This window comes from Scomber scombrus, chromosome 3, assembly GCF_963691925.1.
Source record: "Scomber scombrus chromosome 3, fScoSco1.1, whole genome shotgun sequence".
NCBI classification, from domain to species: Eukaryota; Metazoa; Chordata; class Actinopteri; order Scombriformes; family Scombridae; genus Scomber; species Scomber scombrus.
Window position 1 is genome coordinate 5731271 of NC_084972.1, and position 22902 is coordinate 5754172.

The window sequence follows — 22902 nt, forward strand, 5'->3', positions numbered from 1 at the left end:
AGGTGTGGCTATCTGAAGTATCTGGAGTGGGACAATCGCTGGCCTAGATCTCTCACTCTGAAATGTCAAGCAGATTCTAACCAAGGCAACCAACACCGGGACGACTGTTGTTAGGGAGGAGATGTTGATGAGATGTGAAAAGGGAAAAGTGAAAGGCTGTGGTGACAACACAAATACAGGCAACAACTATGAAGGATACTGAATTGTATATGATACATTTGAAGCATGGGTGAATTATAAACAGTTCAACACAAGAAGATTAAAAAAAAGAATTGAGTGATTGTTTATTTTTTTCTTCTGTCATTTGCACTGCATGGACTGGCACCATGCAGCTTATCTTTCTGAATGAACTCCTTTTCACCCCCTTTTCTACCACCAGACTCCCCCAGATCTGTTGACCAATCACTGCTCCTTACTCCAGTTAGAATCCAAAGCTGATTGGGCATTTTTCATTGCAGACCATAAACTGTGGAACAGAATGCTTCTCATTATTAAATCCTTTTCCTCAACTGATATACAGACCCAACTCTTTTCTTCAGCCTTTTCGTAGTTATATTGAGGTCATGAATGGTGTTTGTTGGTACCTATTATTGAATGAATAATGTACAAATGGTAGGTGTTACATGGAGAAGAAGAAAACAAAGACATGATAATTACTTTATTTATACATGTGCATTTGAGTTTAAACACTAAACTAAATTAAACTAAACATGTGGTTTTATTTATTGATCTTTTGCCCCCTCTCTCTACTATTTAATTGTGCTTTGTGCAATATTGTTGTGTTTTTAAGATTTAACCCTTTCATGTATGAATTATGATAACCTCAGTCAGGATTTTTTTCCTTTTTTTAATTTCTCTTTAGGCATGAAAAGAAATATTTGAACTTCATTTGTTTCATCCAATGACATTACATTACATTATAATAACATAAATCAACTGATTTACAAGCAAAAAAGTGACTACAGATGAAGTGGTAGTGTATGGGATGACGACCTAGTGTCCACTGTGTTGGCTGAAGTGCGACTATGCCATCTAAATCCACCATCATGCATGTATAAGAACAGATTTTGAATAGCTGTCCACTGTTGTGACCGCTCTGTGTTAAAGGGTTAATCCTATTTTGATCAATTTGACCCTTTATCCTAATAACTATGTATTTTATTTGATTGCATTCCTCAGTCTCTGTAAAGCACTTTTGGTCAGCTTTTGTTGTTGTTGTTAAATGTGTTCTATAAATAAATTGACTTGACTTTTCCAGTAGCCAGAAACATAACTCCAATGAGCTTTAATTTGTTGCGTGTCTGTTAATTTAATAAAAAGGCAACAGTTTGCTTAAACGTTAACTGTAACAATTTTATAAGATGAATAATCATATGAGCCTTTAGGAAGGTGTTTTATACAGAAAAGAGTGAATTCATGTGTAAAATGTAATTAAAAGTTGTTTCTTAAAAAGCAGCTGTTGAATACATTTGTACCATTTGAAATGAGTGATTTGGTTGATCTGAAAGTCAATTAGATGTGCTTATTTATAATGTTTTAATGATACAGAGATCACTACAGTATCACGGGTGGTCTTAATTTGACAGATGTCACTGTGGACAGTGGCAACATGTGACAATAAGGAAACAAAGACATTAGAGCAGTCAAGGTCCTTCAGTCCAGATGGCCACATGTCCTTTAATGACCCTCCATTCACTTATTTCCTTGTAGATCATAAACTCTGCACATTCAGCCACTCGGTGGACATCTGTCAACTATGAAACCAAATCACATCCTTTCTGTGGTTGTGTGTAAATGTCATGAAGTTGTGTGTGAAAGTAAATACTCCTCACGTGTTATGTTCCCTGTTCCCAAACACTCTGCTTCATTCTAATCATGCAATCTGTGATAGATGAGTCTGTCAACATGAGCCTTGACATGAGAAATTAGGTTAGACTGGGAGTTCACTCCTTCAATGAGGATGTGATTTATGATCTAAGTGTGTGTGTGTGTGCGTCACAATGCAAACAGCGTTCCACTGTGTAACAATGTAAACATTTCCTCATACCTGAGATATCAAAAGGATCACCGGTCTACCTTTGAGCTGCCCCACCTATGTACAAGGTCACGGCTGAGACGCGCACGCACATGCATGTGCCTTCAGACGCCTATCCACACACCGACACACGCACATACACACACATACACGCTCACAAGATTTGGTAAGTGCATTCCTGAGAGCCAGAGACGAGATGAAGTTTAGGGAGAGCAGATGAGACATGTGGCTACAGGTAGAGCTCTGCAGTCCTGAGCTGCTACATATGCATTGCAATGACAGTGTGTGAGTGTGACTGCACACACCCGCACAGCTCACACATCTGTCCTTACACATGCATAACGCCTCACTGGATCTTATTATTCATCATATTAAGAAGTAGCCATTCATCATTATTATAAACTATTGGGTTGCTCAAGAATGCGGCCGTTACCAAATTGCGCATTCCTTTAAACGTCTTCACCGAAATTCCTGACACCCACAATGCACCGCTCCCTCCAAAAAGCATCAGTAACCATCATCACACATACATACTGACACATGAACAACACACCTTTACTGCAAATATTTCCAGCATGACTTTCAGCTATATATATTTATAGTTTTAAAGTAGTGAATAAGTACAGCAGAAAAGGATGAACTAATGTACAGTATACATTTTAGTTCAAGATCCACATACCTGTACAGCCCAATTTGATCTAAAGTGGGCCAGACAAGTAAAACCAGTGCATAATAACCTAAAAATTATTTATAATATGTATATTAAAAATGGACTATAATAAACCATCTATTTACAAAACAGATGAACTGCCTAAGTATCTTAAGAAAAATGAGTACAATTTCAATAATATGATGTTTCTGAAGTCTTTTACAGATTATTCAATATATATTCAGTGTATGAATAGTTTAAATATGATCACAATATGTATTCATTGAATTGTATTCTGGTCAGGGTAAAAAAAAAAAACCTCTGAAGCAGCAGAAAAATTGGAATTGCAATTTTTATACATTGCAAATTCATCCAGTGGGCTGGATTGGACCCCTTAGCTGGCCAGTTCTGGCCCACGAGCCGTATGTTTGACACCCCTGGTTTAGCTCATCAGACTAACAGCACTTTCAGTTCAAGTAATCTAAAGTATCAGCTGGGTTTAAAGCCATTATAAGGTGTAGGCTTATTACTGCAACAGCCACCCCTCTCCTATTAATACTTGACCTTAACATTTCAAACTAATGCTTTAAATCACAGCACAATATACTCTGTAATAATATTAATATATTATTAGAGATATTATAAGATGAGCTCTCTCTCTCATCTTCATCATAATAATATCCTTATTGAAACATGACATCAGAGATATGGATAAAACTATACAAATGTCATAAATACAGTAAGTCATAAATAGATGCCCTGACACTGAGACGACTGACACAAGGTTTTTTTTTATCTCATTTATACAGCACATTTGATTACAACCTGAAAATGACACGCACAGAAGGATAAACATATGAAAAGCACAACCTCTATAATGAATCATATGCTTTAAAAAGGAGAAAAGTTTAGTTTACTTTTGAATATGGAGTCAGCTGTGACAGATCTCAGGTCATCTTATTCTACATCCAGTTAAAAACCACCATCAGCTGAGAGAGATCAGAGAGGTGTGACTGGACTGTGTGTAGTAAGCAGATCATGAATGTACAGAGAAGCCAAACCATCAAGTGTTTTATAAACTATTAGTACAAACTGAAGATGATTATTGTAAGCGATTGGAGTGATTTGAGCACTGAGGTTCATATTCTACAGTGCTGGCTCCTGTTAGAAGAATGTTATGAGAAGATTAAACACATTTTTTTGCTCCCAAACAGTAAACAGATTGACAAAAATCTGCCAAACTTCCTGTGGACTTGTTTATGCGTTCAGTCCTAGCACACACACACACACACACACACACACACACACACACACACACACACACACACGCACACACACACACACACACACACACACACACACACACACACACACACACACACACACACACACACACACACACACACACACACACACACACACACACACACACATATACCAGTTATCCTGCTGTTTGCCTCCAGCAATATACGCAATAAGATGGCGCAGCGTTAATGTGACCGGATATCCCAGCTTGTTTTTCCTCTCCTATCCACCACTGTATGGCTTGATTCACACTTTGAGATCTTATTTACAGACAGCAGAGTCATGGTGAGCACTGACAGAAGAGTCCTGAGCCTGGAAGTAGAAGCTCAGTGGTAGAATTTTGAAATATTGAGTGTTTAAGACTGGATATACTATATGTATATGATATACATATAGTATATATCTTTTTAAATGGTTAACCCAAAATCTTCTTCATAATATCAAATATCTGCCCTACATGCTTACCTGAGTGCCAATAGTATGTTACTATTTGGAGTGTTTGGTCTATCTGTGACATAACTGAATGATTTGAATGTAATAATATCAATACTTCACTGTATCTTGGAGGAATCCCTGTAACCTTTCCCCCCTGTATGCACCACATTTTCACCACACACATTTTCATTACTATACTGCCACTGTTTGGCTGAGAATTGCTATTGCCACAGTGGAGTCTGAGTATTTGTGGGTGCTGCGCCTTTATCTAGTGTAAAGTGATAGTTCATGTAAACTTATGATGGGAGATGTAATATTCATGCAGCTTTCTAGAAGATATGTAGGAATAACATACTACATTCACTCAAGTACTGTACTCAAGTGCAATTTTGAGACAGACAGTGTAGATGGAATTACTGTAGGTTTAACTGCACTTGCTTTTACAGTACCTGAGTTACTTTATTATTAGAGTTTGCATGCAAAAATTATTCTTACAAATGACCTAACTGTGTTTATACTAAGCATTTACACACATCATTTCACAATGATCAGATTAACCAATGATGAAAATAATCAATATTTGCAGTCCTATTTAAAGAATAATAATTTATAATAATTATAGTACTATAATTTATTGATAGTTGCCTCATGAGAATAAAAAACTAACTGGTGGTAAATTGGCCATTAATAACCAATAACCAAACCACTGTCATTTACCGTATGTTTTCTTGCATAAAGCTGTTCAATAAATGAGCAAGTCGTGCATTCCTTTCTGTTCAAACCGCTTTGTTAGAGCTGTCAGCATCCTGGCAATCCTTACATAACCTCCCAAACACAAACACATACATTCACAGCCCATCTGACAAGCCAAACTATCACTCCACCAGTGGTAGAAAGTACATTTACTCAAGTATGTATCTAAGTACAATTTTGATGTACTTGTACTTTACTTGAGTATTTCCATGTGATGCTACTTTATACTTCCACTCCACTTCATTTCAGATGGGAATATTGTACTTTCTACTCCACTACATTTATTTGACAGCTTTAGTTACTTTTCAGATGAAGATTTGACACAATGGATAATATAACAAGCTTTAAAAATACAAGGCATTGTTAAAGATGAAACCAGTGGTCTCCAACCTTTTTGTCTTCTGGCATCTTACAAAAAGCAGTGTGTAGTCAGGCTCACATTTCAGATGTCTATAAGTTGTTAACAGCTCCACCAAATAGTGATTTTTCCCTCTAAACTTCTCACATGGTTTCATTTCAATAAATGTTCAAATGATCCAATATTTCAGCAAAAATCTAAGATTATAAAAACTGAAAACACATTTATGCGTCATAACTTTGTTTTTTCTTCTTTCTTCTCCCATTAATCATCTCATGACCCCTCACATTTATCTGGTGACCCTTTGGAGGGGCCCCAAACCATAGATTGGGAACCAGTGGACTAAACTAGCTAACTGTATAAAGTAGTTGAAACCGGCTTCACCTCCAGCAGCTGTAAAAGTAACACGCTGCTCTAACACTGATGCTTCGCCATTAATAATCTAATGATGTCATATATAATAATATATCAGTCCGAGGGACCAAACCAGTACTTTTACTGTAATACTGCATACTACATCACTCATAATACTGCAGTACTTTTACTGTAATAATGCATACTACATCACTCATAATACTGCAGTACTTTTACTGTAATACTGCATACTACATCACTCATAATACTGCAGTACGTTTACTTAAGTATGGATTTAACTAGTCTAAATGACAAATTACTGGCTGTTTTGATAAAATTAACAATAGATATTATGGATAGAATTTTTTTTTTTTTTTAACTTCCCCTGAAGCCAGCATGAACTTTCATTCGGCTGAATCCGGGCTCCCTCGGACTCCCTCGGAAATAATGGGCGTGCTCAGCTGTGGTACGTCTCAACCGGCGGTACAATCGGATGATCCCAGGCGGGCGGAGCCAAGTAGGAGGAAATGGTGCAGTTGGCTGACTGCTCCTAAGAAAACCGGCGACAAGCATCCACACACCAGGCAGTTTGACCGCACATCTTCACTGCTTAAAGCCCTCACTATTCAGCAGCCGTCACGCAACATATACCTCTCAAACCAACCCTCCATTCACTCATTAAAACACGCCATTATCCAACTGCTTGTGAACCAGGCAACACTTGTATCTAGAAATATCTGTGAAGGGCTCGGGAGATTAACGGTACAGATAAACGGCTGCAGGATGGAGACGCAGATACATGTGCCTGTCGGCTCGCCGGTCATTAGAAAAATCCCCATTTTCGTGGACGAACACAACGTGACGGAGGGGGCCATGAAGCTCATCAAGGAGCTGAGACCGGCGTGGGACCCCAGCCTCGTCAAGACCAAGGTAACGTTAGCCGCTAAGATAACTTAGCTGCACGGAGGATGCTAGGCTAGGCTAAGACTGACAGCTCCGCAGCATCACCGGGCAGCAGCCGGGAGGAGGCCCGTAGAAACACGACTCTGAGGATACGTTAACGTCTCTTAAACGCTAGTTAAAGCCACTGCCTCTTCCCTCAACGAAGACATGTCGTTTTGATACTATGTTTCAGTCTTTATAGCGAAAATAATTTGGTAGCCAAGCTAGCAAGACGCTCACAGTCTTGAACTCTTAAGCTAGCAAAGTAACGCTCGTAAGTAAGTTGCCCTCAAAAAGCCGGTAGGAAAATAATTAGCTATAATTACAGACAGCTTCATATGTCCATAGTTTAAAACATGTAGCACTAAATATAGCACTAAAGCCAAGTGACGCTGTCATCTTAGTGTCAGCTGCTGGTGACGTGGTGTCAGTTTGGTGGAGAAACGTTATAGTTAATAGCTCTGTGAAGGACGCAGACACGCCTTATGAAAACTGGGACAGCTGGGTGACCTCACACTGCTCACTGATATACAAACGTAGCTCTTTATTATGTCTTTACACTCTGGTTTGTTATCCAGTGTGACTCGAGTGTGTTGATGGTAATGCACATTAGCTGTTAATGTTGGGGTCTGGGCACTAGAGGTCCCTGAGGGGTTTGAGGAAGAAAATGTAAAGATTCATAATGTAATGTAATGTAGTTCACATTTAATACTAAGTGAGGGGGCAGTAGTATAGTGATACACTCTATGAAGTTAATTCAATGCTCTTGCAGTATTTTAAACTAAAATGGACCAAAATCTATTTTAATGTTATCGGTTAACACTTAAGTACTTTATTTACTTAAAAAAACAACAAACAACAGCTGGCTATATATGCAGGTCCTTATTTATCCATCTAGCTACCTATCTATTAATATTAAATTCAATTAATGTATTTAAAATATGCCTAGATGAAAATCATCATTCAGATAAAGAACAAGTGTCTACATTTTGCTTCCTGAACTTTCTCCAAACACTAATCGTCCCCAGACTCCAATCCTCAGAGCAAATGTGGTGAATGGTGTATAGGGAATGACCAATACTGGATATTTGGGGCTGATATGGATATTAGGGAGTTAAAAGCCGTCTTGATGGCTGTAGCTACTTTAGTGTTTGCATTTTTCAGAGAGATGTTTTAGATGTTTAGGTCGTTGTCCACAACGTTTCGGTGCCGACACTTTGAAACAGAAAACAGATAAACAATAAAAGGAATAACTCACACCACATCCAGCTAGCCAGCTCCGTTTATCATAACAGCAGCGGGAGCTCCGGGTCTTAGCTCATCCATCACCTGCAGCTGCTGAAGCCGGTCTGGTCCAAACTGCTTTATCCTCTTTCTCTCTTCAAGTGAAAGTCTTGGGAAATTATGTTTTTGTAGAGAAATGACAGCCGATAATCTTACATACACAGAATATGTACATAAAAAGCAATTTTTTTGCAATGTAGTCATCATACACTTATGATATGTAATGGAATCATGATATTTTACAATTTAACTATATGACTGAAACATACATCACAACACAATAATTATAAATTACTATAAATAATAAAACACATACAACAAAAAATATATGTATGCAGTAAACTAAATGCTGCCTATATAACTTAAAAATAAATATAAAATATCAGTGCATATAAGACAACATATATGCCAATACCGATATATCTGTGATAGGCCAATATCGGCTGATAATATCACTTAACCGATATTTCGGTCTCGCTCTAATGGTGTAGTTCAGTTGCATTTTGTAAAGCTTCTAACTTTGGGGGGGGGAAAAGAGAATATATAAAGAACTGTCAGTGTTAAGATGTTCCCAAAGTTGCATTCCCTGATCACTGATTCTTTTCAGGGTCAGCACTCTGCTATCTTTAGCCTTCACCACCTCTGTTGGAGCATTTTGACTTTACTTGTGTAATGTTAAATAGCAGTGAAAAAAAAAAAAGACAAAAAAATCAGTGCATGTTTATGGAGTGTGTAGCAGAAGGTATGGCAGCATCAGTAAATACAAATCAGTACAGTACAGATACAGTGTGGCAGCCTTATTTGCATATTCAAGCCTTTATCTTTGCACTTACATAATGACTCCCTGTAAGTCAGTTTTTTAAAAACAGTTTTGGGGACTTTGAGTAATGTGTAAGATTATATCAATAAATAACTATTTAGTAATATAATAATGAGGGTTAAATTTGTGTATGTGACTGTGCAGGACCTGACCTCAGAGCATGTTTTAAAATTATTCAAGAATAGACCCACATACAGTACAGATGTGTTTGTGCATGACTGTGCAATAATTAGATATGATATCATATATGGCCTGCTAGTGATAGTGATTTATATGGTCTTAAACTTTCTCTGCAATATATGGACGGTCAGATGGTCAAGAACATTATTTATTTATTTATTTTTTACAGACATGATATTCTAATAATATAAAGCATTATCATGATATTGAATTCTGTCATATTACCCTGCCTTAGGTCTGTGATGACTTAACATGCACGTGTGCATAATGACGCATGTGACGTGTTTCTCATCACTATAAACTTCATGATTGACACTACCATGATAAGAGTGTGTCAGATAGGGTACAAGGTAATCTATTCATCTTAACAACTCATGTGATTCACAAGAAAGTGACATACATGCAATGACATACAGGCACATGAAAAAAGTTAGAAATAGAAGCTAAATTAAAACTACTTGACAGAATAAAACACCATCTAGCTGCTACTTTCCTTAATATTGTGTAGGAAGACAAGTGTTCCTTTCCTGGTATACATTTTGGACTCTATGGGTATTATTCCTTCACTACACCACCAGAAGTTAAACCACAAATGTGTGTCATTTAAAAAAAAAACTGGAACTGGCTCCAACAGTGCGGACACGTTAACACCGTTTACTGCTGTTACTCTCTTGTGGCCCGGTCAGAATGCAGCTACAGCAACCATGTGTTTACATCCTGCCCGCTAATCTCTCTGGATCCCTAACCCCCACCCACCGCAGACACACCTGCAGCCGAGGTCGCGACAGTGTTTACCTCTCCATCTCTACACGGCCAGAGCGTCAGAGCTTTTCTCAATGACAACCACCCAAACAAGCTGTGGATGCTTTTGTCTGACAGACCTCGTATGGAGCTGTACAGCTGCACGACTGGACGAGGTCACAGCTGGTACCCCAGTGAGGGAAAGTGAGAAGTTTTAAAGTGGGGGAGGAAAAAAGTGTTATTCGGTTGAGTCGGGGAGGATGTTCTTGAGCGGTGGGACTGTTGTTTTGATGGGAGCAGGAAGAGCTAAATGTGGTGAAGAACAGCAGGGCAGCACTGTTGACAGAAACACCTGATTAGCCAAGCCACCTGGACAGGAAGACTTTTACTGTAAATACACATTGTCAATTTGCAAACACTGTACACACACAGAGAGAGGTCCTGAACAGAAGAGAGCAATGGCCTCCTTGTATTGAAGACAGAGTGATTCATCTCTGCCAAAGAAAGGCCGCCTCAGGCGTCGCAGTCACACCACTGATCATAAACCGTTTGATTGAAAAATAGGAAATAAAACAGCGCCATCCGTCATTGTCCCGTACAGGCAGTGTATGGCTCTGTCTGGGTCCAAGCTTATCGCTGTCTGTCGATGTATTGATTGCCGGTCTTAGCGGCGTATTGTGTGGTGGGTAGACAGGATCAGTCATGTGGTAGCAAAGGCATGTATGCTTGTGTATGTACGGTCATAACAGGGATGCCTGCGCGCCCATCTTTGTGGTCAGTCACGCGTGGAATGCCAGATATGTGTGAGTGAGCGTCTGGGCCGGGGGAGATGCAGGCTGTGTGTATGTTGTTATTGTGTTCATTGCAGTGGGACGGATCGGCCACCGGTTCCCATTGGAGGGATGATGTTTTAATACTGGGATCAGACTATGTGAATTCAGACAGAGTTTGATATGATATGAGCATCAGGAATGACGAACAAGCGTCTTCACCCCTTGTAGTGTGACTTAAATGAAGAAAACAGCGATGTCGCATCTGGGATGCCCCAAGACTCCCCAATGAAAAGTCTAACATGTCAGGATTTTTTAGGTTATCCTGTCTAGTTTGACAAGTCCAACAACATGTTCCTTGATTTTGACCAGACCTTCTGTTTACATCCAGAGAACCTGTTACCTAGCTACATTTCCTAATGTTCTTGACATGTTAATACATTCGTTACCTTAGGTTCTTTTTGAAGGAGAGACAACACATGCTGTCCTCCTTGTGAAACTCAGAAACAGGTCTACAATCACTTCTTCTTTCTTCTCTGTCTTTTCAGAAAACCAGACTACCAATATTGTACAAAGTACTTCTGTTGACATGATTGACAATTTCCTGACCCTCCTCCCCGTCGACCTATGAACTTGCAGAAAATCTTGAATGATGATTGGTCGGGTCATACTTGTAGTTTTGCCAGTCTCCTGGTCAAGACACGGCAAGAATTTATGACACTATGATTGCCTAGTCTGACATGAAAGCCAAAAATATTGTTAAATCTGATGCCAGCATAACGCCTTGCTTCAGGCATAGAGTGCTTTTTGCTTACATTTCATTTTAGAAGAGGCGTTAATTGATTCAAATGCTTACTGTCACAAGGATGTTACACAAAAACCATCCGTTGGCCATTGATGCATGTCATTTAAGGCCCATATTTACACTAGAGCTGTGCATCGTTAGAAATTGTTAACTGTTGATACGATACCTGGGTTTCAGTATTGATAAATGACTTTTTAAAAATACCTTAGTTTGAGGAATATAAATGTTTATTTTTCTCAGGTCCCTCTCAACTTAAGTGTTTTCCTTCTTGTTTCTTCACTTGAATCTGCTGAAGGACGAAAGCTTTTCTGTGCTCACCTTAAATACATAATAATAATAATAATAATAATAATAATATGCTATAAGAAATGTCTGGATGGGATAAAAAATAGATGGAATCTTTAATAAAAGATGTCACCATTTCAACTGTTAAAAGAAGTCATGTACCAACTTTGCCAAAATAAAATCGAAAGATTAAACTTTCCCTGCAATATATGGGACTGTCAGATGGTCAAGAACATTATTTATTTATTTTTTACAGACATGAGATTCTAATAATATAAAACATTATCATGATATTAAATTATGTCATATTACCCTGCCTTAGGTCTGTGTTTATGTTTATGCTCTCATATGGAAATCCCAAGTGTTATGTATACATTAGTGTATTTTGAACTATATGACCAGGATGACGTAAAACAGGGAAAAAGTGTTATAAATCACTGTCTAAACTTACGGCTTCTCTGGATGACTTAAAATGCATGTGTGCATAATGACGTACGTGAAGTTCCTTCCATCCTCATAAAAATGATTGTGTGACTGATGTGTCATGGCCGGGTCAAAGTCCTTGGAACTGGCTCCAACAGTGCGGACACGATAACACCGTTTACTGCTGTTACTCTCGTGTGGCCCGGTCAGAATGCAGCTACAGCATAAGATTTGATCAGGAAGGAAGAAGGTTTATTGCAGCTTTTTCAGCAATTATTAAGAGATCTGGGAACATTGGAAAAAAACAAACAACCAAAAAAGATCCAAAGGGATAGATACAAGCACTCAGAAGACTAGAAGTTCAATAAATCAGCATAGACCTGACTTATAAAACCTAACACCTAGATTAGTGACTGAGGAGAAAATGGGGATGCCCTGTGTCTTGGCTGTCAAAAGTGAGATGTGTTGATGTACAGTTGGGTATCATTAGCATAGCAATGAAAAGACATCCCATGTCTGCTGATGACGGATGCAAGGGGTAGTAAGTAGAGGGTAAACCAGAGGTGACTGAGAACTAACCTTTGCTGAACACAACAGGTGACAGGGAGCAATCTAGACCTGCATCGTCCCGGTGAGACATACTCTGTCCTACTGGAAATGTAGGAATGAAACCACTAATGTGCAGAGTTTAAAAGCTGAATGGTGGTGTTGAGGCACTCTAAGAGTATAGTATGATCTGCAGTGTTCAGATCAAGGAGAATGAGGAGAGACGGGGACCCTGCATCAGCTGCCATCAGCAGGTTATTCACAACCCTGAGCAAAGATGTTTAAGTGTTTAACTGAAATGTTAAAATAGGCTGTTGTTCTTAAGGTGGTAGCAATCATCTTCTCCAATGCCTTGGACAGAAAAGGGAGGTTGGAGATAGTTCTTTAACTGGCAAGGGCTTCTTGAGGAGGGGGTGAATGACTGTGGAACGGTAACATTTGAAGGGAGAGGTTGACAGTTTTGGTGATCGGGAGCTGAGAATGGGGATGTATGATTTGAGTAGGTTGTGGGAATAGGGTCCAGGGCACAAGTACGGGGTTTCCTCTTCCTGAGGATTTCCTCACTGTGGCTCTGCCAGTAAATTAGATTACAAATGGTGAGATCCCACAGAGTCGATGACAGATAGAGGCAAAGAGGAAGAGATGGACACCGGAGAGCGGATGTTGTTGACCTTGGTTCTGAAAAAGTCAATGAAGTTGTTACATCGCTCTTCTGTAGCTCTTCGGGAAGATGATTGTGGCTTCAGGAGATGATTTATGGTGGGGAAAAAGATGCTTAAGGTTGTCAGGAGTGACAGCAATGAAGTCCTTTGATGTTCATGGAAGGCCAGTTTATAGGCAGTGAGCCCAGAGTGTCTGAAGCATCATTCCAGGACATGCCCAGCTATTTTTATTTTCCACAGTTCGTCAGTGAACCAGAGATAAGAGCGTGAAACATTGACCTCACGCATTGTGACAGGGGCTTGAAGATCAAAGACACTGCTAAGAGATGTATTGTAGAGCTCCACTGGTTCATCCACTGACACAGATGCTTGGCAGGTGATATATGCTGGAGGTCCACAGTCATTATGGCTGGGTCAATGCTTTTTCTAGTAATAGGAAAGCATCTGAGGTTTAGTAGGGGGGCGACAGGAGTGTCAAAGCCATTGTGACCGCCTTGTGGTTGGACACACCCAGATCATAGACCTGTAGGTTATTTATGGAGTTGGAGTCAGATGACCAAGTGAAATGTGGACCTCCTGGTGTAAGTAGGGACATCAGCATGCTGCTTCTAGCCACAACATACGGTCAGACTCAGGAACTCTACTGCAAAATGACATGAGGCTTTGTAGCATGTATATATTCACATCACCAACAATGGCAGTGTTGATTGACATGGAGCAGGCTGACACGGGGAGGTTGTGTATCTCAGGGAGGAAAGATGAGTTTGGTTTGGGGGGCCAGAAGATGAGAAGCATGGAGCATGGAGGTTTTAGAGCAAGGCATTCAATAGAGGAAAGATTAAGCAGTGGAAGGGTAGACAGTTTCATTTCAGGCTGTTGTATGATTACTAAACCATGTAATTATAGCCGCAGACTGAAGGAGTGAAAATGGTATGGTATGAATACAGCTCAGATAATGAAAAATAAACAAAACATCATTGGAGATACATATTTGAATAGTTCTCAAGTTGCAGCCTGATGCAATGTGTCATTCTCAGTTTGAAATAAGCAAGTTTATTTATTTTATTGGAATTGTATTATCAATGTCAATCACATATGGTATAACTTTTGATAGGATTGAATGTTTCATTAATTACTACTTTTATCTCATGTATGTCAGAGCTGCATGGTGTCTTCATCATGATCCTGACTCTGAGGTTGAGAGCATCATCTTGTATCTCGGCAAGGCAATGCTCAGACATAGGCAGGCAGAATGTATGAATTTTATGAGTTTTCTTTTCTACCTCCCTCTTCCAGCTCTTCACTGACGGGACCACCAACAAGCTGGTGGGCTGCTTCGTGGACGATAGTCCAGATGACGTAGTCCTGGTCCGAGTATACGGGAACAAGACAGAGCTGATTGTGGACAGAGACAATGAGCTCAAAAGCTTTCAGGTAGAGTCAAATGAGTTCATGCTCTCCTCTGAGTTTGCCTCAGTAAATCAATAGCTGCTTCCGAATTGTTTCTCCACCTATTTCATATGTGTTATATGTGTTTGCATCTCTCCTCTAGGTGCTGCACGCTAATGGTTGCGCCCCCCGCCTCTACTGCACCTTTCAGAACGGCATCTGCTATGAGTTCATGCAGGGGGACGCTCTCGGGACACAGGATGTCAGAGATCCTACCCTACTCAGGTCAGGACATGAGTGCATCATGGGACTGTTCAGGACTTACTGACCTAGCTCAGAGATGGTACAATTATACCACAGTGCTAGGTAGCAGTGTCGTATTACACTAACAATCCTACATTTCTACAGTCCATGAAAAAACCTTGACTTACACAATGAGGACACAACAGAGGAAAGAGGCAAATGAAGGAAACGCATTCGAGTTACATGCAAATTATAGTTGGTGGAAGAATACTGCCAAAACAAATGAACCAATGCTAATTACTGCTTTTGAGCAGAAGATATCATTGTATGAGTACAGAAATTATTGTAAAGCACTCAAAAGAGTCCTTGGCATTGTTTCACTCTCCCATTATCTACGTCAGTCAGTTTTCATTAAGACTCTTTCCAGGAACACTGCAAGAGATACTCGTCCTCATCTAACCTGGCAGATAAAACTATCATAATCCTGTAGCAGGGCAGTGTGGCATTGGACTGTGTTATTTCTTTAAAGCTACACTATTAAAGCAAAGTCAATGCTAGGTAGTGTGTGCATGTTGAAATCTAGCCTTTATGATAACCTTATTTATTTCGTGGGTGTGTGTGTGTCTCCTCTCAGACTGATAGCCAGGGAGATGGCTCGTATCCACGCCATCCACGCACACAATGGTTGCATCCCCAAACCCAACCTCTGGATCAAGATGAGAAAATACTTCTCCCTGGTGGCCACAGAGTTCACCGAGCAAGCCTCCAACGTCAGGTGAGATCTCAGCTGCTTCTAAGAAATCGACACTCCTCTTGTGACTCAGCACACGCTGTGATCTTAATGCAAATAGCTCATGAGACACAGCTGGATTTGCCTGTTACATTAAGCTAGTTATGAGAGCAGAGGCTATCTAACCCCTGGCCCCTAATATCATCTAAGAGCATTTAGTTAAGTAGTTATATTAAATATTTTAGCATCAGGAATAAACAAGTTATCCTGTCTAATTTGTTACCAGAGTTTCTTGATTTAGCACATAATGTAGGTTACATACAGAATATATGTAGTCTGTAGTCCTGTAGTCTTATGCAGAGGTTATTTTTTTCATGAAGGTGTCAATCCTACCACCTGTACATTTGAAATATCAATTATTATTAATTAAAACTAAATTAATGGGTGGACTGGATGCAATTTGGTACATATATTAATGCCCCCAAGAAGATGAATCCTAATCCTAATTATGATCACCTGACTTTCCCTCAGGTCAAAATTTAAATTGTTCAATACTTTGGTTTGTGATCAAATACATAACAAACTAAACAAAAGTAATGAAATTGCTGTCATTCTCAGTTGTGCTGATAAGCAAATTTAAACATGCTAAATTCCAATGGTGACCATCATGATAAACCAAATGAGCATCAATTGCACAAGTGCAGCCTCACAGAGCCGCTAGCATGGCCGTAGACATGTTATTTCAGCATAACATGTTCAGAGGTGATATGTATTATTATTTAAAACAAGTCCAGTCAAATTTATTTATTAAGCACATTTAAAAGCAACAGCAGGTGACCAGAGTGCTGAACAATCAAACACATAAAAGCAACATAGCACAAATACAAAGACTAGTGTAATAGACAAAAGACAAAGAAAAGACAACTCTCATACTGAGTTCAAAGCCAATGAATAAAAATAAGAGGCAGTGTAGGGGCCAGCCTAACATGCAGAAAATCTATACATCCTGTAGTGTTTATGCAGTTATGACCAAAAAAAAATAATGCCTAAGATTATAACAGATGTTGTGATATATAACTCAGACTCAGACTCTGAACAAAGATTTTTACAACTCAATAAACTTTTGACTCCTGAGCTGACACACACACACACACACACACACACACACACACACACACACACACACACACACACACACACACACACACACACACACACACACACACACACACACATATATATATTCTGACGGTGTGGCATTTGATACTGACTAGGCATTATACAAACTAGTATTTTTATTTCTGGGAAAGAGGAAAGGAAAACATTCCCAAGAGTTTTAGGTTGAAGACGGTCCGCTTTGCATCTCAGCTCTTAGACCTTTAGACCTGACAAAGGTGGGCAGTTTCATAATCTGACCAGCTGCCCAGTCACAGTTGATATCTTTTTTGTTCTGATGGCTATTAGATTAACTCCAGCATGTGGCTTATATAACTGTAACAATAATAGCCGACTGGATTAGGGAGTCTGAGGCATGCAGCGGGGCCAGCAGATGTTTGCTCAGCTCGGTGTATCAGATCACTTTACCCTCTTCCTTGGTAACACAGACAGCTAAAGTGTCCCGGTCCTGGACGGCAGACACTTGTTGCACAGCAGCCTTGAGCAGAAAAGAGCAGGCAGACATTCACTGAGATGCAAATATGCAACGTAAGGCCCGTGCAGCTGCGACTCAGTCTGTGTGGGAGTTAAAAAATAAAAGAAGCAGCAGGTAAAGCAGAGGCAGCGAGCCAGGTATAAAATCTCCAAGGAGAGGGTGTGTGTGTGTGTGAATTCCCTTAGAGTGTTTTAACCAAACCTCCCTCTCCTGCTCTGCTATGAAGCTGACTGTGGGTTAAGCCCCTTAAGCCCATTACAGTTAGCACAGGGGTCTTTGCTCAGCACACACACCAGTCTGGTTGGCTAGGACACCAACTCAACGACTTAACCCTTTCTCCACTAGCCAATAATACCACTTTCAGCCTGACACAGCGTCTGCCAATGATCTGAACAGGTAAGTTGGAGCCATATAACCTCGGTTGAACAGGGCTTCTTCATAGGAGACATAGTGGAGCAGCCATAGTGATAAGGGAGCACGCTGCAGCATTATGATTGTCCACTGAGTGCTTGTTTCTCTGTAACTGGGATCCCAGGAGCAGCTCAGCCCCACTGAGCCCGTGTGCTGCCCGTGCATGTTGGTCTCAGCTGTTTTCACGTTACATATATTCCCGCTTTGAGACATAACCAGAACAAGAATAGGCTGTTTTGTTTCGTCAGTAACAACTAAGTCCACACTACTGCAACTGTTTTACTGCAGATATTCAGCATAGGTGTTATAATAGTATAAAAAGAAGCTGAAATCAGGTCAGAGTGTGCAAAAAGTTGACCGTTCTCCATCTCTTTCTCTGTCTCACGCTCCTCTCCCTGCATCTCCTGGGTGGTCCCGGTCCAGAATCCAGCAGGAGGTGCCCAGCAAGGCAGTGCTCGAGCAGGAGATGGTGTGGATGAAGGAGCATCTCTCCACACTGGGCTCCCCCGTGGTGCTCTGCCACAATGACCTGCTCTGCAAGAACATTATTCACAACAGCAAAGAGGGTAGGTAGCCTCTACCCGAGTGTAGCACCAGCTGTTTATTTTATTATCTTCTTCAGAGATTTACACCTGGTATTAACATGAAACCTCAATGTCTTATCCAGAGAAGGAAAAGCGCATGTTGACGCAGTTGTAAATATCAGTTTGGCTACGTTTTTAGGTTAGGCTATACAGTGCTATGACTAGATCCAGAAGATAAATTTGTGTCTGTTGAAACAGGATATCAGGTGTTGAAAAGTCTTAAAAAAGCACTGAATCGAAAAAAAAATGGAAAATGTACGCCTTACTCGACATCTGTCAAGCTGCTCATCAAAAGCAGACATCAACCCCTCCTTCCTCAGCAAATTGAAAAAAAAGTGGATCCCATACACCATCACTTACACTGTTAAAGGGCAGCTACAATGATGAAATGAGGGTCATTTGCCATTCAGAGGTTAACACCGGCTCCAATTCCCTCCTAACAGTAGCTATAAGTTATATGAGCCTAGTTTGCAAGGTCACCTGATCATAACCAGAGATGATACTTTGTCAACAAACAGAAAGTGAGAGTGCAGATCAGTGTGCAGAGTCATTTTCAGTGTGTTCCTCTTATAGTTGTGACTGTTACCTTCACTGTGAGATACCCAGAAATAGCGAGCCACCTGGAGCCTGAAGTGTAACTAATAATATCACAGTTTACAGGACTGTCGTGATTCAAGACAGCTGCCTGCTATGTTACTTTTTGGCTGAAAATAAACTTTTTGTCCAAGTTACGTTATAATAACTTGAGTTTCACAGTCTAAACACGTTTCATATTGTGCAAAAACAAAACTTCAAATTGATCAAATACATTTCTTATATTGCTTAGCCCTACTCTCACCTAGCTAGGCCTGTCACAATAATTACATTATCGACTTATCATACAATAATGTAATTATCAACATCATCATGTCACTCTCCAATCCCACTCCCTGTCCCCTTGCATTATTATGCTATTATATTAACATTATATCAGGTATAAAATGATCTTCAAATGACAATAATATTGTTTATCGCGATTATTTCTGAGACAATATATCATCCAACAAAAGTAGTTATTGTGACATCTCTTGACAATCTCTTGTTATCTTTCAGGTCATGTCCGCTTCATAGACTATGAATACTCCAGTTACAACTACCAGGCCTTCGACATCGGCAACCACTTCAATGAATTCGCAGGTTTGTGGAACCACAGTCAGTTTTGCCCATTGGAGTTTAAGTTAAATTCATCCAGTATGGCTTATTCTACAGCTGTGTGTGCATGTGTGTGCGCTTAGGCATGTCTGAGCCAGACTTCGGGCTGTATCCCAGTCGGGAGATGCAGATGGAGTGGCTCAAGGTGTATCTAAAGGCGTACAAACTCTTCACCAAGAAAACCGAAGAAGTCAGCCAGAGAGAGCTGGAGACACTCTATGTACAGGTCAACAAGTTTGCACTGGTGAGGAGGAAAACACACACACACACACACACACACACACACACACACACACACACACACACACACACACACACACACACACACACACACACACACACACACACACACACAATCACACTATCTCTTACACACACACCCACAGTGTCTCACATTACTCAACCTCATCTAATACCTGATTTGTCTCTTTTAAGGCTTCTCACTTCTTTTGGGGCTTCTGGGCGCTCATCCAGGCCAAATACTCAACCATCGACTTTGACTTTCTCGGGTAAGTATCTGTGTGTGGTGACCACCCGTGTGGGATATTACAGTGATAGGTGGGACTGTGCGTCTAAAAAGAATCTGTCAGTGGGGGTTAAACGGTGCATTATGAAAGAGTGAAACCAAAAACCTCAAAAGCCAATGTGTCTCTCATTTCTTTTGTGAGCGTCCATAGCACTTAACACTCCCTGACCACACACCTGGAACACATACACAACGGGTTTGCCTCCCCTAGTGGGTTCACAGAGAGGAAGGAGACCTAAGGAGGTTCATGAACTGCAACCCAATCACTCCCACCTTGTTGAGAAAAGGGTGGCGCAAGAGCAAATTATTGTACAGGCCCATAAATTTTATACTAAATTCTCTGAGTAATTTGCAGGTTTTTAACAGTTATTTTTAAGGACATTTTATAGAAAGTGTGGAACAATTTGGTACAAATTAGAGCTGAAAGTAGTAGATGATTAATTGATCGGTTGCCAGCTGTTTTGAAAATGGTTTTGAGTCATTTTTTAAGAAAAAAGAAGCTAGTTCCAGCTTCTTGTATGTGACTCTTTAGAGGTTTCTGTGACAGTAAACTGAATATCTTTGGGTTGTGGACTGTTTTTGGGATGAAAGATAACATTTTTGGACGTCACCTTGTGCTTTGGGAAACAGTGGTTTACGATTTTTCACCATTTTCTGGCATTTAATGGACCAAACAACCAATTGATCAATTGAGAAATATAAATAAATAAATTAGACTCTTCAATTCTTCAACAGATGGGTAATACTTCAATTTGTAGATTTGTGTGTCAAATGACATATTAGTATTATATTGTCTGTCTTAAAACATTATAATTCGTTCCTAGTTACTGGTCAGCAAAACACCTGAATCCATTAAGCTCCAATGCTAACAAATATTTATGGAACATTTTATTTCTCCTTACACTTATATTAGCACAGATCAATGGGAAACATATGATGAGATGTTGTAGTTGTAGTTATTTTAACCTTTAGTGACTTGAAAATGTTGAAAAGTAAACACATCAAGATTCAATAAGGGATTCAAAACTATTCAGTGTTGATAACTGGATTAGATACTGGATTTACATTCAAGATAATGTTATTGAACCCCATCCTTATGATTGACAGTGCTGAAACTGGTCATTTGATTAGTGCAATATCTCTGTGGGTGGGTCCATATGTGATTTCAGCATTCTATATGTTAGTTACCATGCATCCTGATTTAAATAATCAGGTAACATTACAGGACTGCTGGTTGCTGTTAGTTTTGACATTCTGGTCATTTGCCATCACTACAACTGGACCAATGAAAGAGACGACTAATGTTATCTAGACAACAGGAACTGCCCATGACTCATCAGGTGTTGAAATAGCAGTTCTGACATGAGCTATCTATCCTAAATTTGCTTACTAAACTTCCACATTCAGAGTGAAATGCAAACTTTGGTCACGATGAGTCCTCCGAAATGTTAAATGTAACACCTCCTCGCTCTTCTTTTTTCTTCTTGCAGGTACGCTGTGCTACGTTTCAACCAGTACTTCAAGACCAAACCTGCAGTGATGGCCCTGCAGATCCCAGAATGAGAGGAGATGGAGGGGGGGGAAGACAGACTGAGAAGAGGAGAGAGGACAGAAATGGGGGCAGTCCGGGTTTTATCCCAGGACTTCCTATAGGGTGGGAACTCTTCTCTGCAAAGCCAGGTGCTGATGGACCACCTGCTTCCTCTACCTGGCATTCTTTTTCTGCAACAAGCGCAATTACTCTTTCATTCCTCCAAACTTAAGCTCCACATCTCTCTCTATCTCTCACAGCTCCAGCTCAAAAATTACAAATCTTCCAGACTTCTATGTGTGTGTGTCTATGAGTGTATGTGCGTGTGGGTATGCTTGTGTATGTCCATGTTCTTCATTAATCTCGATACACTTGACATCTTGCTTTCCCTGTAAGGGCGTAGTGGGCACATCAGTCTGAGTTGAGGGTAGAGCTCAGTGACTAAAGAAAAACCTGCTTTACTGTCTGTTACACTGGCGCCAAAATATTCCATAACGCTGGTAACGAAGGTCAGGGAGGGTTTGGTGCTGCCATTGACTGATGAGTTTGATCCTGTTCTATGTGCACCGTGTCTGTGGCTCAGTGCTGCAGCCTCCTTTTTATGACTTATTGCCGCAGCAGTTATAGTTACTGTAGACTCCAGACCCGTTTCACCTGGGATTCCTCAGGTTCTGCACGTGGTGTGTCCTCTTCGTTTTTAACACTTCAATTTTCAATATTTTTCTCCATCTTCGGTGCTAAGTGCTCGTAGCTGCAGCGTTTCTCCGACAGCTCGTCAAACGCTCGAGCCGCCTGTCACTTCCTCTTCTAGTTGTTCCAAGCAACTGGCTGCTGCTGCCGCCGCTGCCGCTGCTAGAGATGTGAAACATAACTTATCTGTGTGCGAGTGGAGTTTTTGCCTCCCTAAGAAGGACCTGTCAGACACCGAGTGTGTGTGGAACAGCGAATGGGGAAAGCTTTTCATGGACCAGCTATAGGTTGAATCACTATTGTGTTATAGCAATCAGTGAAAGAGAGTAGCTAAATGTGCATTTATTTATTTATGTGATGACATTGCGGATTATTTAACATCTCAGGTGAAACGACTCGTCAAGTTTGGGTTGCGTTAGTGAGTGCTGCTCCGCGTTGAATTGGGAAGCGATGCTGAAGGAGGAAGGGGAGGAGGGTAAAAAAAGAAAGGGGATTTACGTAAATGTCACTCTAAACTCTGTGTACGTTCTTTCCACCTTCTCGACTTTTATGGTGACGGCGAATCGCTCCATTAAACTTTCCACTTGAACTTTCCGGACCTCTCGGAAA

At 40.3% G+C, this 22902-nt stretch overlaps 1 protein-coding gene across 1 annotated transcript; it reads left to right on the top strand.

Moving 5' to 3' along the window:
• Positions 1 to 6486: 6486 nt before the first annotated feature.
• etnk2 (ethanolamine kinase 2) lies at positions 6487 to 21825 on the top strand. Its single transcript, XM_062415879.1, has 9 exons — positions 6487 to 6819; positions 14644 to 14781; positions 14900 to 15021; positions 15614 to 15754; positions 18195 to 18337; positions 19448 to 19531; positions 19630 to 19790; positions 19982 to 20055; positions 21563 to 21825. The coding sequence occupies exons 1-9, from the start codon at positions 6673 to 6675 to the stop codon at positions 21633 to 21635; spliced, it is 1083 nt and encodes a 360-aa protein (XP_062271863.1). The 5' UTR covers positions 6487 to 6672; the 3' UTR covers positions 21636 to 21825.
• Positions 21826 to 22902: the final 1077 nt, after the last annotated feature.